This window comes from Camellia sinensis, chromosome 6 (genome assembly GCF_055761805.1).
Source record: "Camellia sinensis isolate YWXY chromosome 6, ASM5576180v1, whole genome shotgun sequence".
Classification (NCBI taxonomy): Eukaryota; Viridiplantae; Streptophyta; class Magnoliopsida; order Ericales; family Theaceae; genus Camellia; species Camellia sinensis.
In genome coordinates, this window is record NC_138966.1 from 202936467 (window position 1) to 202951624 (window position 15158).

At 36.4% G+C, this 15158-nt stretch overlaps 1 protein-coding gene across 1 annotated transcript; it reads left to right on the forward strand.

Annotated features, from left to right (window-relative positions):
- Window positions 1-7414: 7414 nt before the first annotated feature.
- LOC114282071 (serine/threonine receptor-like kinase NFP) lies at window positions 7415-13794 on the forward strand. Its single transcript, XM_028224707.2, has 2 exons — window positions 7415-7948; window positions 13158-13794. Exons 1-2 carry the CDS (start codon window positions 7592-7594, stop codon window positions 13188-13190), a joined length of 390 nt encoding a protein of 129 aa, XP_028080508.1. The 5' UTR covers window positions 7415-7591; the 3' UTR covers window positions 13191-13794.
- The last annotated feature ends 1364 nt before the right edge of the window (window positions 13795-15158 follow it).

Genomic DNA, 15158 nt, shown 5'->3' on the forward strand with positions numbered 1-15158 from the left:
AAACTTTCTGGTAATAAGATCCATCCAAAAATATTTCAGTGCATCAAAAATTACGTCTCAACCATTAAAGTGACCAAAGTAATTTCTGTCTCAACTACCATCACATGAAACTTCACAGACCAAAGTAATTTCTGCCTCTATAATACAACTCTCTCTCTCTCTCCCCCAAACCCTCCTCTCTCCCCTCGCCGGAGAGAGAGTCACCGGAGAGATGGGTTTGATTTTCTGCCATATTGTGTAACCGCACTCTCAGGTAGCAATGGCCACCCCCTCTTTTTTTTTTTTTTTTCTATTCTTTTGGAGGGAAAAAGAATAAGAGTAGGTGTTATCTTTTTACCAGGAACTGCAATGTGGAACACAGCGCCATTCTTATCTTTGCAGGTTTATGTTTCTTTCCTTCTTTCGTTTACTCAAATGGTTCTAAAAAAGCTCCACTTTGAACCAATGCAGAATGAAAGATTGGTAAGGAGGGAGAGAGAAAAGAGAGAGACTGGAAAGACAGACTTGTATAATCACTATCTGTTATTATGTTTGTGTGTTCATACAAGAGAATGAGTTCTCTCTCTTTATAGAGAGGAGAAGGAGACAATTGGAATACTGGAGCACCGAAAGCATACAAATATACATTAAAATAATACAAAGGCGTCTGTCAAAGCTGAAGGTGGTAGTGGGTCTGTCAAAGCTGAAGGTGGTAGTGGATGAGTTCTTTACAGCTACAAAGGTGAGCTCTCTTTACAGCCTACACATGCACTATAGTGTATAGCATATTATATGTTAACAGCCCCCCGCAAACTCAAGGAGGGTAGGCATCGACCAAGTTGAGTTTGAAAACAAGAGCACGGAAGCGCCCAGGAGGATGAGCCTTGGTGAAAATATCAGCAGGTTGATCGGCAGAAGCAATGGGGAGAAGATGAACAGTACCACGTGTAACATGCTGTCGAATGAAATGACAACCAATCTCAATATGCTTGGTGCGATCATGAAAAACATCATTGTGAGCAATCTGAATGGCACTCTGATTGTCACAATAAAGAGGGGTAGCGCCAAAAGAGGAAATACCCATATCAGTGAGGAGCCAACGAAGCCAGAGAAGTTCCTGAGTAGTATCAGCAAGGGCTCGGTATTCAGCTTCGGTGCTAGAACGGGCAGTGAGGGATTGTTTTTTGCTACGCCAAGTAAGAAGAGAATCCCCTAAGAAGAAACAAAATCCCGTGGTGGAGCGTCGATCCGTAGGATCCCCAGCCCAATCAACATCAGAGAAGGCACGCAGTTCAAGAGATGAGGAAGCAAAATAGTGAAGGCCATGGAACAGGGTGCCTTTGATGTATCGAAGGATGTGGAGTACTGCAGTATAGTGGGGAGTGCGAGGAGCCGACATGTACTGACTAACAATGTGAACAGCATAGGCAATGTCAGGACGAGTCACTGTGAGATAGACAAGACTACCGACGAGCTGACGATAAAGAGTAGCATCAGGGAGGAGAGCCCCATCGAGAGGAGTGAGACGAATCTGAGGATCAACTGGAGCAGATGTAGTTTTGCAATCAGTAAGACCAGCACGAGCCAGAAGATCGAATGCATATTTGGCTTGAGATAAATAAGAGCCAGTGGAATTATGAGAGACTTCAAGGCCTAAAAAGTAGTTGAGAGTACCAAGGTCCTTCATCTCAAACTGACGGTGGAGAAAACGTTTGAGGTGGAGAATACCAGCTGCATCATTACCAGTGATAATCATATCATCCACATACAGAAGGAGAAGAGTGGTACCATGAGGAGTAGTCCGTATAAAAAGAGCAGAGTCATAGGAGCTAGAGGTGAACCCGAAGTCATGAATGGTAGAACTGAACTTAGCAAACCAGGCACGGGGTGCTTGCTTGAGGCCATAGAGGGCACACTGTAGTTTGCAAACCTTATGAGGGGGAAAAGTAGACCCAGGTGGAGGTTGCATGTAGACCTCCTCAAGAAGAGTACCATTGAGGAAGGAATTTTTGACATCCATTTGAAAAAGCTCCTAGTGGCGAGCAGCAGCAACAGCCAGTAAACTGCGAACAGAGGTAAGCCGAGCAACAGGGGAGAAGGTTTCCTCATAATCAATCCCATATTCCTGGTTGAAACCCTTGGCAACAAGACGAGCTTTGTAGCGTTCAATAGAGCCATCAGAATGAGTCTTGATTTTGTAAACCCATTTACAGCCAATCGCAGTTTTGCCAGGAGGAAGGTCAACAAGATCCCAAGTATGAGTTTTGTCCAAAGCCTGAAGTTCATCAGTCATAGCTTGCTGCCAAAGAGGATTAGTACAAGCCTCACGATAGGAGGTAGGTTCATAAGTAGAAAAGGCAGCAGACCCAGCAATATAATCACGAAGGTGGATAGGAGGTTGAGTTACCCGGTGTGGTCGACCCGTAGGAGGATCGGTAGGAGGAAGAACTGGTGGAGAAGAAGGTGGTGTAGGGAGAGGTGGACCTTTAGGGAGAGCAGTCTGGCCGGGAGCAGGAGTGAGCGAGGGCGTCTCAATGAAGGAGGGACCTGTATCAAAATCATCAGAGAAGAGATCGATGGAAGGATTAGTAAACAGTACATTAGTGGAAAGTGCAGGTAAGTGAAAGGAGGAAAGAGAGGAAAACATTTGGTGCTCCCAAAAAACGACATGGCGGGAGATACGAAGACGTTTAGAGAGAGGGTCCCAACGGCGAAAACCTTTATGTTCAATTCCATACCCAAGAAAGCAACAAAGACGAGAACGCGGTTCAAGCTTGGTGCGTTCATGAGATTAAAGGAGAACAAAGCAGGCAGAGCCAAAAACCCGAAGATTAGCATATGGAGGGGGAGTGCCATGCAGATGTTCAAAGGGAGTTTGATTATGGATGACAGGGGAAGGAGCACAATTGATAGTGTAGACAGCAGTGAGGGCAGCTTCCCCCCAAAAGTTTTCAGGGCAGGAAGAAGAGAGAAGGAGAGCGCGAGTAGTGTCAAGAATATGCCTACGTTTCCGTTCAGCACGGCCATTTTGCTGGGACGTGCCAGCACAGGAACGATGAGGCAGTGTACCATGACTCTGAAGAAAAGAAAGGAAATCTGAATCCCGATATTCCATAGCATTGTCGGAGCGAAAAAGTTTGATGGTTTTGGAAAATTGGGTGTGGATCATTTGGGCAAATCGATAATAAAGGGTTTTGAGGTCAGACCGAGTTTTCATGAGAAAAATCCAAGTAAACCGTGAAAAATCATCAATGAAAACAACAAAATAACGAGATCCCCCCATAGTAGTGGTAGGGGAAGGGCCCCAAATATCCGAATGTATAAGATCAAAAGGTGCACAGGAAACAGAAGTACTTTTATTGAATGATAAAGCAGGTTGTTTGGCAAGTTGACAGGGTATACAATCGAAAGTATCTGGAATTACATGACCCAATTGTCCACTAGAAACCAAAGACTTTAAGCGAGTAATAGAAATATGTCCTAAGCGACAATGCCAAAGATGAAAAGGAGATAATGAGGAAGCAGAGGCAGGAGCAGCGATCTGAGGAGAGGCAGGAACATGAAGGTGAATGAGCTCATAGAGACGTCCGTGCTTACGGCCGATCCCAATAGTCTGCCTCGTCTGAGGGTCCTGCACCAAACAATGAGTAGCAGAAAAGGTGACAGTTAGACCAAGTTCACATAATTGACCAATAGAGATAAGGTTTAAAGTGAGAGCAGGGATATGATAAACTTGAGGTAAAGTTAAGGAAGATGTGGAAGCAGTACCAAGATGACGGACATACATGAGAGAACCATCAGCAGTTTGAATGGAAGGAATATGAGGAGATGAGGAGATGGAAGAAAATATAGTGGAACTGGAGGTCATATGATTACAACAGGCAGAATCAAAATACCAAGAAGAGTTACCTGGAATTACAGACAAAGCAGTAGGAGGAGGTGTACCAGAAGGGGAGAGAAGATGTTTGAACATGGCCTCGACATCCGTTGGAGAAAAGAGAGGGGTAGACGGAGCCGGAGACTCAGAAAAACCCTCAGCGGCAGCAGCAGCAGTGGCGGTGTGAGGAGACTGATTGCCAGAATGAGGTTGATTCCTAGAACGATGAAAGCTCCCCCGAGAAGAACCACCGCGAGAAGAGTGGCTGTTGGAGGATGAGCGGGATGGATGGCGAAAGCAATCCTGTTGCAGATGACCAGGACTAAGTTTGTTGCAATATCGGCAGGTTCTGACCGGGCAATTGACCAGGAGATGTGTGGAATGAAGGCCCCGATTCTGACAGTAGAGGCAGGCAGTGGTCCGCTGGGTGAATGATGGCCGGTACGGGGGAGTGGCAAGAACAAAGTCCACATGATGAGTTTGGAGAGTACCAAGACGAGTCTCTTCTGATAGCAACTCAGAAATAGCTTGTTCCAGAGTGGGCAAGGGATGGCGATGAAGAAGAGAGGCACGTACGGGCTCAAAAGATGAAGTGAGAGCCATGAGAAAGTGCACCAACCTTTGCTGATTACGATAAGCAGTAAATAAAACAGCATCTTCTCGGTGAGGCCAAGTCGGTTCGGAAAGAGCAAGCTGGTCCCAAACGGAGTACATTTGAGAAAGGAAGTCATTGATGGACTGACTAGATTCTTGGCGCATCCGATGAAGTTGGCTCTGAAGTTGATATTGATGAGCAAGACCAGTAGTCTGGTATCGTTCTTGCAAAAAATCCCAGATGTCTTTTGCAGGAGTAGTGACAGAGTCAAGCTGAAAGCGACCAAACTGAAGACTGATAGAGGTAACAGAAGTATTTCGAAACCAGGTAATGATTTGGTAATTCTTACTGTCCCATTCCTCAAGGCGATCTTCATATGTGGGAGTAGCAGGAGAAACAGTGGTTTCAGCAGTGTCTTTGACCGGTTGGGTCATGTCCCCGGTGATAATTCGCCAGAGCTTCTTTCCTTTGAGGAAGGAAGACATGGCTTGGGCCCATAGAACATAGTTGGAACCATCCAAAATAACAGAAATGGGATGGGAGGCATCAGGACGATCCATAATAATAGTGAAGTAGGGCTAAATAGATAGGGATAGACCTGTAGGAGCAAAATTAGGTAAAACAGAGTGTACCAGTGAGTCCGGAAGGTCGAAAATAGCTAGGAAAGGTGGGCTGTGTAGAGATGATGTCAGTAGGATGGAAAATGATGTCAGCGGCGCACGTTAGTAGGGAAGGCGTGCGGCGCACGGTAGCAGAGGGGGCTGGCGGCGTATGGTAGCAGAATGGCGTACGCGGGTGCACAATAGTGGAACGGCGCATGCGCGGTTCACGGTAGACGAACGGCGCGGGCGGGTGCACGGTAGCAGGCGCGGCGCACGACAGGAGAGTGGAAAGCGCGTAGCAGCGCGTGTGAGCGTGGCAACGGAAGTAGAGACGCGCCGAGCAAAGGAGCGGCGCGTGAGAGCGCGTGAGAGCTTTTCTGGTGATGGGTTTGGTGCCGTTGGAATCGTAAGGAGATTCTGAGCTGTTTGGTGTATTCCACTGTGTACGAGACTAAGCATCAAAATTGAAAGATGCCAGAATTGTATTTCTGGGCTCTGATACCATGAAAGATTGGTAAGGAGGGAGAGAGAAAAGAGAGAGACTGGAAAGACAGATTTGTATAATCACTATCTGTTATTATGTTTGTGTGTTCATACAAGAGAATGAGTTCTCTCTCTTTATAGAGAGGAGAAGGAGACAATTGGAATACTGGAGCACCGAAAGCATACAAATATACATTAAAATAATACAAAGGCGTCTGTCAAAGCTGAAGGTGGTAGTGGGTCTGTCAAAGCTGAAGGTGGTAGTGGATGAGTTCTTTACAGCTACAAAGGTGAGCTCTCTTTACAGCCTACACATGCACTATAGTGTATAGTATATTATATGTTAACACAGAAAAAGAGTGACATTGGACTTCTGTCTTCGAACTTTTATTTGACCTCAATGAATTGAATCCAATTAAATAATTCATCTTCTTCTCCTGTATCCCCCATATCAAACCATACTTGTAATGATATGTTTTGTTTAGCCACTAATGTAGCAACTTTATGCCAGTTTTGATTAATATTTGATGCTTATCATTCTTCATTTCTGTCTATCACATGTAAAATTCTTATTGTCAATAAAATAAAAAATTAAAAAATAAAACTGTTTAATAATAATAATAATAATGTAAGTAAATTTTACGAATTTGTCTGCTTAATTTTTCCCCCACCCCTTGTATCTTCATGATTCTGCAGCACATTTCTTTTCCTTTCTTTAGGTGTTGAAAATTATTTTTGTATTACAAGGAGTAACTGTTTTGTGTTTGTGTTTATGAATATGATAAATAACCGTAAAAATGACTTAGATTTTATAGGGGTGAAAGGAAATAATTTTATGGCCAAAGATTGACTGCTCAAAACACAAGGACTCAATTTCGAGTAGGTCTCAAAATTGGTCGGATAAATCGATCTTTTAGTGATGTCGATTTGTGAGTTTTTGGAGAGTTATATATGCCAACAAGTTGATTTACTTTTACCGGAATTCCAAGTCGAAGGAAATGATTACCTCATTTTCGGAGGTGCACTAGCCATCTTCCAAAAATACATGATTAGGTTAGCCAGTTTTTTTTATCAGTTTAAAAAATCTATAATCTCTGCACATTTAAGAGATCATCCCCTTTTGGAATGGTGGTTTTGCATTCCACTTGTCAGAGTTCTCTTCTTTCCTTGGAGACTCCGATTTCACACCACCAATTTTTTACTTGGGTCTGTGTGCCCCTCAGGGCTTATGCTCAGAAAGTTATAAGAGCATCCCTAATGTTTTGTCAAAATTTTTATTAAATTTGAATAAAAATTTGATAAAAAATTTGGTTTGATATAATATACTTTAATAGTTTTATCAAATTTAGTTAGTCATCCGGCCTAGAATAAATATTCATCCAAAAATCGGTTATTTAGGAGGTTGTTTACCCAATTGTTCACCAATGATTACTTACAAATTTTTATGAAAGGATAAACGCTCCTTCTATTTGTTAAAAAAAATATTGCTCCCTTCATTTGATACCAATATAATAAAATGATTGGAGTATCATTTTCATTAATTTTTATCAAATTTAAATTTAATAAAAGATCTAATACAATATCAGAGATGACTTTTATGAATCTCTCAGTAAGTTGGTCGTTTTGAAATTTCACACCCGGTACAATATTCTTTGACAAGTACAATAACAACAGTTTGAGTGTCATCTATGACATTAATTTACCAAAAGTTCTTATATTAGACGTATCAAGATCCTCTAGAGTTTGGTTTCCTGAAGTGATCCCTAAAGTGGGGTGATCCAACGGTTCCAAATGAAACTAGGACGTCGTTTTGATTAGTAATTTCAAAAAAAAAAAAAAAAAAAATATTGCTTTAATTCAAAATTCCTTCCTGCAGATCTGATATGAAGCAAAACGACGGGGAAGAGAGAGAGAGAACCTTCTCTCTCAGCCGCCTCATGATCTCCAACCCCAGCAACATCTCCAGCCTCACAACCCCTCTCCTCCCCTCCCAACCCCTCTTTATCCCCCTAACTTGTTCCTGCAATACCATCAACACCGCCACAAGTTTTTCCTATGCAAATCTCACTTGGGTTGGGGGTTTGTGGGATTTTGCTGGTTTTGGTTTGTGGGTTGTCTGGTTACAGAGAAAATACATGGAAGAAGAGGAAAGGGATGGTGGAGAAAGGTGGAGAGGGAGAGAAAATGGTTAGGGGAGGAAAGGCTTTGGATGTGAAATTTGTGGCTGATATGTCAGATTGTTTGGATAAGTATAAAGTGTTTGGGATTGAAGAACTGAGACAAGCAACTGATGGATTTGATGAGAGGTGGGTGATTCAAGGGTCTGTGTATAAAGGTTGTATTGATGGAGTGATCTATGCTATTAAGAAGATGAAGTGGAATGCTTGTGAAGAACTCAAGATCTTGCAGAAGGTAAACATCAAAAAAAAATTTCATCTTTGCCCCTTGTGTTGAATTAAAGCAAATTTTGAGTTAAAGCAAATTTTTTTGGTTAGAAAGCATCTGATTTTACGGTAAGATAGTTTTTGGTTAGAAATAAGTGGTTGTCATAAGATATATCATGTAATTTTGATCTAATTTAATTTATTACCTTATAAGCATTTGGTTTTTCTCTTGTAAACAAATACTTTTAGTGTTTTGCAATGCTAATAAATTTGATATTAGCATTACAGAACAAAACAAATAAAAGAAAATGTTATAGGTCCCAAATTTTTTATTGGTAGACCTTACACTCATTTGAGACATTTGATCATTTATTTAGTAAAAAATTTGATATTCCTAACATTACCCAAAACTTAAACGAGATAAAAAGAACAACATGTGAATGCAGTATGGGACCCACAATACAACCTATAGGAGTTTTAGAGACCAAATTTTTTAGTCTCTAAAAGTGAAAATTTTGTTGCAAAAGACATTTATGGATCAGTTTCTATCGTCGTGAAGATAGTCGCTAAAATGTCGTCTTAAAAAGTAAAAAACAAGGCTTTTAATGACAAAATTTTAAAAATGTTACTAATAAATATACTTTTGGGACAAAATAATTTTGTCTCATAATGGTTTATTTTTTGAGACAAAAAATTTGATCTCAAAAAGATAATAATTCATCACTAATGTTTAATTTTTGTCGCTAAAAATATAATAACACTTTTCGCAACAAAAATATTTAATCCCTAAAAAATAATTTTGTCTCTAAAATCTTAATTTTTTTTATAGTGTCACCTCGGTGACATGTTAAGTCGATTGAATTGGTGATTTAATTATGTGAGAGCAACATCAAGAGTGGTAATTGAGCTTAGGAATTGTAATTAGTGAAAAAAAAAAAAAAGATTCATGTTTTTGTGTTGAATGATTGAAAAATATAAGAAAATACAATATATGATGATTAATGAAAAATTATAAATACATAACATTTCATAAATATTAAAAAAAAATCGCAACATTACTATTTGATAATGGGTTGCCCAAGGAGAGAATGTAAATAAAGATGTCAAAGGTATGTTTGGGAACCTATTAAAACACCGTATGTTGTAGCAGGCAACCTGGCACCCACTCTTTGCTACTTCAGTGAAATATACAGTGGGGATTAGGGCTTGTTTAATAATTATTTCGTTTTTAGTTTTTAATTTATATTTATAAAAATTTAAAAAATTATAATAAAAATTTGTTTGATAATTTTTTTAATTTATAAATGGTGTTTCAGTTTGTAAATTTGAAGAATAAACGTAAACTCAAAAAATGAGTTTACGTTAGCTTTTAAATAGAAATTTAAAATTTTGACTAACAAATTTTTTTTTTAATTAATTTTTAAAATATTTTTTTCAATTAATTTTTTTTCCAATTATAATGTGTATAATTCCATTGTCATAAATAATAAAAAATAAATATAAATATTTTAAGCTTAAATATACATATTTTTTAGTTTATGTTTTTAAAAATTTTCAAATATTTTATTCAAACCAAACGATTTGTAGTTTATGTTTTTCTAGAAATAAACAAAAATTAATTTATAAAATTTTTATAAACATAAATGAAAAACATAAACGTTACTAAACGCTACTTTAACAATTGGGTTTACTCTGTTGCTTTTCTTTTCTATTTTATTGGGTTTTCTGGCTTAAACAATCACCATAAAAATTTATGGGTTTTACTAATAAATATTCTTAGGACATAAATAAAGGATAAAAAATCATAAGATATTTTTCGCTAAATTTAATACATCTTTACTAAAATTAATACACTTCTTAATATTTTTATACATTTCGAGAGACTTTTTATATGGTTCTCAATATTAAACAATGCTCATGAGATATTTGTTAGCATTTATCAAAATTTATTTGCCCCGATATATGTTTGTTAGGTTTTTGTAATTGGCAATCCTGTTTAACAAAATTTCTTTCAGTTGTAATTTTATTCGTTCTTTTGTTTCAGTAAGACTGAGTGTTTAGATATGAATTCAACTTGAATTGAAATCTTAATTGTTTTATATTTGTCACTTCACTGACTATGTACGGGAATTGAACTACTTGGTTAACATAAAATTAGAATCATATTAACATAAAAGTTTTGTATGTATATATTTAAACTACACGCATGAATCATCAAGTGTAAATTTTATTTGATAGACTATGTTTAGATTGAAAAGACACTAACACAAATGAAATACAATTTGCATACCTTATGATTTTACGTAGAGAGACGGAGAGAAAATCTTTGAGTTTCTTTTAAAGGAACTCCTTTTCATGATCAAAAAACCAAAAATAAAATGACTGTAATTTTTTAACTCCTACAAATCATAAATTTAAATTATATAATTTCATAATTTTGTATAAAACTATGAATACACAATACTTCAACCAATATAACTTAATGGGTAAATTACACTGACCTTCCCTAAGGTTTATCTTAATTACAGAGACCTCTCCTACAGTTTCAAAAATTACGCATATCTCCCTTACTTTTGAAACTAATATACAGATATCCCCCTTCTATTACCTACTCGTCCAAATTCAAACAGCTTTGGTTGATGTCATCTAAAATTATTGTTCAAATTCCAACATTGCCCTTATGTCCCCCATACACATATATATATATATATATATATATATATATATATATGCCCATATATATAAAAACATACATATCTTTTATATACATATATATATATATATATATATATCACTGTACTCACTTACTCACTCTCTTCTCACTCTCTCTCTGTGCTTTACCTCTCTTCTCCCGTCGTCCTCCGTTGCCCCAACGCCTCCCTTTCCAAAACCTCCGCCCAGTGCCGCCACCACCATACCAAACTCCTATCTTTCTCTTTCTTTCTTTCTTTCTTTCTTTCTTTCTCTCTCTCTCTCTCTCTCTCTCTCTCTCACAGCTCATCCATCTCCTCATCCACTACAAAAAACCCTAGATCTGAGGAGCTTGGTATCACGGTGGTTGCGATCTCATGGCGAGGGTTGCAGTGATGGCGGATCGCGATGATAATCATGGCGATTAGAATGGTTTGCAGAAAGAGTGAGAGAGAAAAAGAGAGATCGCAATGGTGGTTGAATGCAGTGGTGGCAATACGATAAGGAGAAAATGTGAAGCATAAGAAGGCGAGAGGGCGGCGGAGTTCTCGACTAGATTACGAACAGATCTCATGTCAACTGGAACTTCAATCTCAATTTGTTATGGTCTTGAACCTTTGCTCTTGATTTGACTTGTGTTGGACATGTTCTTGCCAAGCATAGAACAATTGTGATTGAGTAAACACACACACACACACATAGAGAGAGAGAGAGAGAGAGAGAGAGAGCGCCATGGATTCGATCATTGGCGGAGGCGATGAAATAATTGTGGGATGTATTCTCTCAATCAAAACCACACTCGGAGATGAACTTGAATTATCTATGTATGCATTGCCAATTTGGGAAGAGAGTGTGTGTTTGATCAGGTTATTTGTGTTTGATTGAGAGTATGTGTGTCGAATTATCTGTGTTTGATCAATTGTCAAAATAACAATGTGTTTCTTGAACCCTTGATTCCTTGCTTAAACCCTTGAATCACTTTACATATGTGTGTGTTTGATCGGGTTATTGTTGGTTTGGGTTTTGGGTTTTTGATTAGAGAGGTTTGGGAAGAGAGTGTGAGGACGAAAATGGCAGAAATGGGTAGTAGAAGGAGGAAGATACTGATGATACAGAGTGGGTTAGGTCTTTAGAGAAGACAATGGGTTGAAGGGTATTATGGTCAATTTCACTGTCAAGTTAACATTGTTAATGCTCTTTTGACACGAGGGAAGTCTTTGTATATTAGTTTCAAATGTAAGGGAGGTCAGTGTAAGTTTTGAAACTACAGAGGAGGTCCTTGTAATTAAGGCAAACCTCAAGAGAGGTCAGTGTAATTTACCCTAACTGAATAAATATATTGAGAATGTATAGAGAACGAGAAATGACCAATAAAGTTTCTTGTAAGAAGGAGAGATCTGAATATCTATGAATATTTTTGTGTTTGATAACTATTTTAAAAAGTATTTAGGGAAGGAATTTAATTTGAAAATTATGTGCATGATGAGAAGATATGTAAATTTTGAAATGAATTAGTTTTACTTTAATTTTAAAACTCATAAATCATAGAATAATTAGAATTTTACTTTTTATAATTTAATGAAAGCTAGCGATAAATTTTTTTAATTGTTTAAAAATTAGAAATTGAAGAAAATCTAAAAAGGTATGCATGGTGGGAATTTATTTTGGAAATAAATATGTGTGCATGAGAAGAGATGTAATTTTGAAATGAATTAATATACTTTCCTTTTAAAATTAAAAAATTATGGAATAATTAGAGTTTTCCTTTTTATAGTTTAATGAAGCTAGCCAATTGATTTTTTTTTTAATTGCTTAAAAATTAGAAATTCAAGAAAATTAGGATGAGATTTTTGAGCTCACAAGGTTCTCTTGGTTAAAAACCCCATTTTCTTAGTGTATATATATATATATATGACAAAGAATTTAACAGTCTATCAAAAGTTAAAGTTACTGAAGAAGGGTCAACTTATTAAGCTATGCAAGTTTACAATTTTACACTTGAAAGGACAAAACATACCGCTGATTACATGCACATTTTTTTTTTATAAACAACATTAACATGAGTAATTAATTGGACCAAGTTGATAAAATATCACAAATTTAAGGTGAAAATCAAGCCAAATTAAAATATAGAAAAAAATATAAAAAGGGCCAAACATAATTTCCCCTTAATTTTTTTTTATATAATTTAGATTGAGAATGGAACACAGCACTTAAATAGCATTTTTATTGATCACAATAAGAAATTATGTGATTTCTTTTTGTAATCAAGATTTCACATAACAAGATGATAAAACTATTTTATCCACCTCCCAAACGGCCACTAATAATAGAAATGATATTGCGACAGTCTTCCATCTTGATATTTGCTTGATGAAGCTGGGATGGTTCAGGTTGAGCTGGTCGTGTATTAAAGTTAGTATCACAATCAGCAGGTCCGTCGAAAGCATTCGAGGATTTAATCCTCATGGTAGCAAAATCACTGGAATTGAATGCTTTATTAGATTCATTAAGGTCGCTCTTGACATAGCGTCCTTTCAATTCAGGCTTGGTTGCTTGTTTGGAAAGCGAGGCAATGAGGTTGGGGTTCTGTTGAGCATTGGTTTGTGCATTGTTGAATGAGATTTGGCTGAGGGCTTTAAGGTCTCCACTGGAAGAGAGAGGAAAACTCTGTTGGCAAAATTGAGAATTTCGAGTTTTCTCACAAATTCGAGTGATATCCAATCAGTTGTTCCGTCCGTGTTTGGCGACCTTGCAGCAGTTGAAACGCTAATAAATAGAAGAAACACTAGCAAATGATAGACCAGCAAGGAGCTACAAAAAGAAGAATAACCCATACCTATTTTCTTTTCACTTCAAAGAACTTTGTTTTCGCTTTTATGTAATTTGCTCTACAAAACTTATGGAGTACAAAGCCCACAATTACACACTTGTATAGTTCTTCAGGAACAAAATATAAGGCAAGTTACTCACCCAAGAAAATATAAGGTAAGGAGATAATTGTAATAGAATAAGTCTATTGTGTCAGACTTATTCACCCAGATTTTTTTCGATAGGTAGTTACGTTGTGGAGATTAAATTTGTGTAATGTGAGATTCATATGTAAAATAAATCTGAAATACAAATGATAATTCTGAATAATTTCTGAGTATTAAGTTTGGATTTATAATATTATTCATTGTAATAACTTGTGGATTTACTCCTAATATTTTTTGTAATTAATTACAAGTTACCAAAAATATTGCCCAACTTAATTTGGTAACAAATATGTAACAATGTGCAATTTATCTGCCCTATATACAGGAATTCATTTTCGAGAAGAAAAAAAAAAGAAGAAAAAAATAGACACCATTTTTGACTTTAAATATGTTCATCTTAATTTTTTTATTTATTTTAAACAATGATATTTAATCTTCATTTTAAATCACTCATCTTTATTTTAACCTCTCAAAAAGGGAGTGTGAATATAATTTGTCTTCTTCTTCTTCTTCTTTTTTGTTTTTTTTTTAAATGCTAATTGTTGGTAAAAATTTGGTTTAAACCCAATCAAGAGTGATTGATTGAAAGACTTAAATAAATTTTAAATAAATACAAATAAAAATCAGGTTTTATGGTTGAGTTTTATACCTTAAACAGATTAAAGACTTTCCTGAATGCTATCAAGCAAAGAAGAAATGGAATAAAACAGAAAAGAATATACATTATATTCAAATAAATTGTCACTTGTTATAAGCTGCATAAACTAAAACAAGAACAAATAATTGAAAAAAAAGAAAAAAAAAGAAGAAGCAATTGATAGAAGGGAAGAATAGGGGAATAGGGGGTTGGAAAAAGCTATCGCTAATCTACTCCTAACAGAATTAATCTACTCCTAAATAGCTGTCACACTTTGTGAGTTGTTGTGGATGTTTGATGATTTCTTTTTCATTTCTCAAGTCTTCCTTTTATACTTGCTTAGCCATCTCATGTTATAACCATCAATCCATGATCTTCCTTGATCTTTGATCCATGCAATCATATTCCATCTTCATAAGAATTACTTGTAGATTTTGTACTTTGACTTGGTACTGATCCCCCGATTTTAGCATATGGTTTCTAATTAATTTTAACATATATCTTTACTGATTTTTATTTAATCTTTTCAAACCACATCATCATCTCTTTCATGCCACGTTACTAGCATACTTGTCACACCATATTAACATATTTGTCGATAGGAATAATAATAATAATAATAAATAATATGGCCAAAGTTATTCTTACAAAATAGTCTATTATTTTAATTGACAGACTATAACCGATCTTGGCCATAATCAATAGGCCATAATCAACAAAAAAAATAAAATGTGATGTCAACATTAATACGTTAGATGATTAATGATTATAACACTTTCAATTTTTTTGTCTTTTATTCTTTCTTTAGGATTGAAGTCATCGGAAATACTTCGAACTTTATAAAAATAAACTATAAAAATCAAAATTAAAATAATATTTGAACATGTTGTTTGGTAAGACTAAAAGTTATAAGTTTCATTGTTATTTTTTAG

Coding starts and splice junctions, on each gene's coding strand:
- LOC114282071 (XM_028224707.2), top strand. CDS start 7,592: ATGCAAATCTCACTTGGGTTGGGGGTTTGTGGGATTTTGCTGGTTTTG. Junction 7,949..13,157: donor AACTCAAGATCTTGCAGAAG/GTAAACATCAAA, acceptor CTTTCAATTCAG/GCTTGGTTGCTTGTTTGGAA.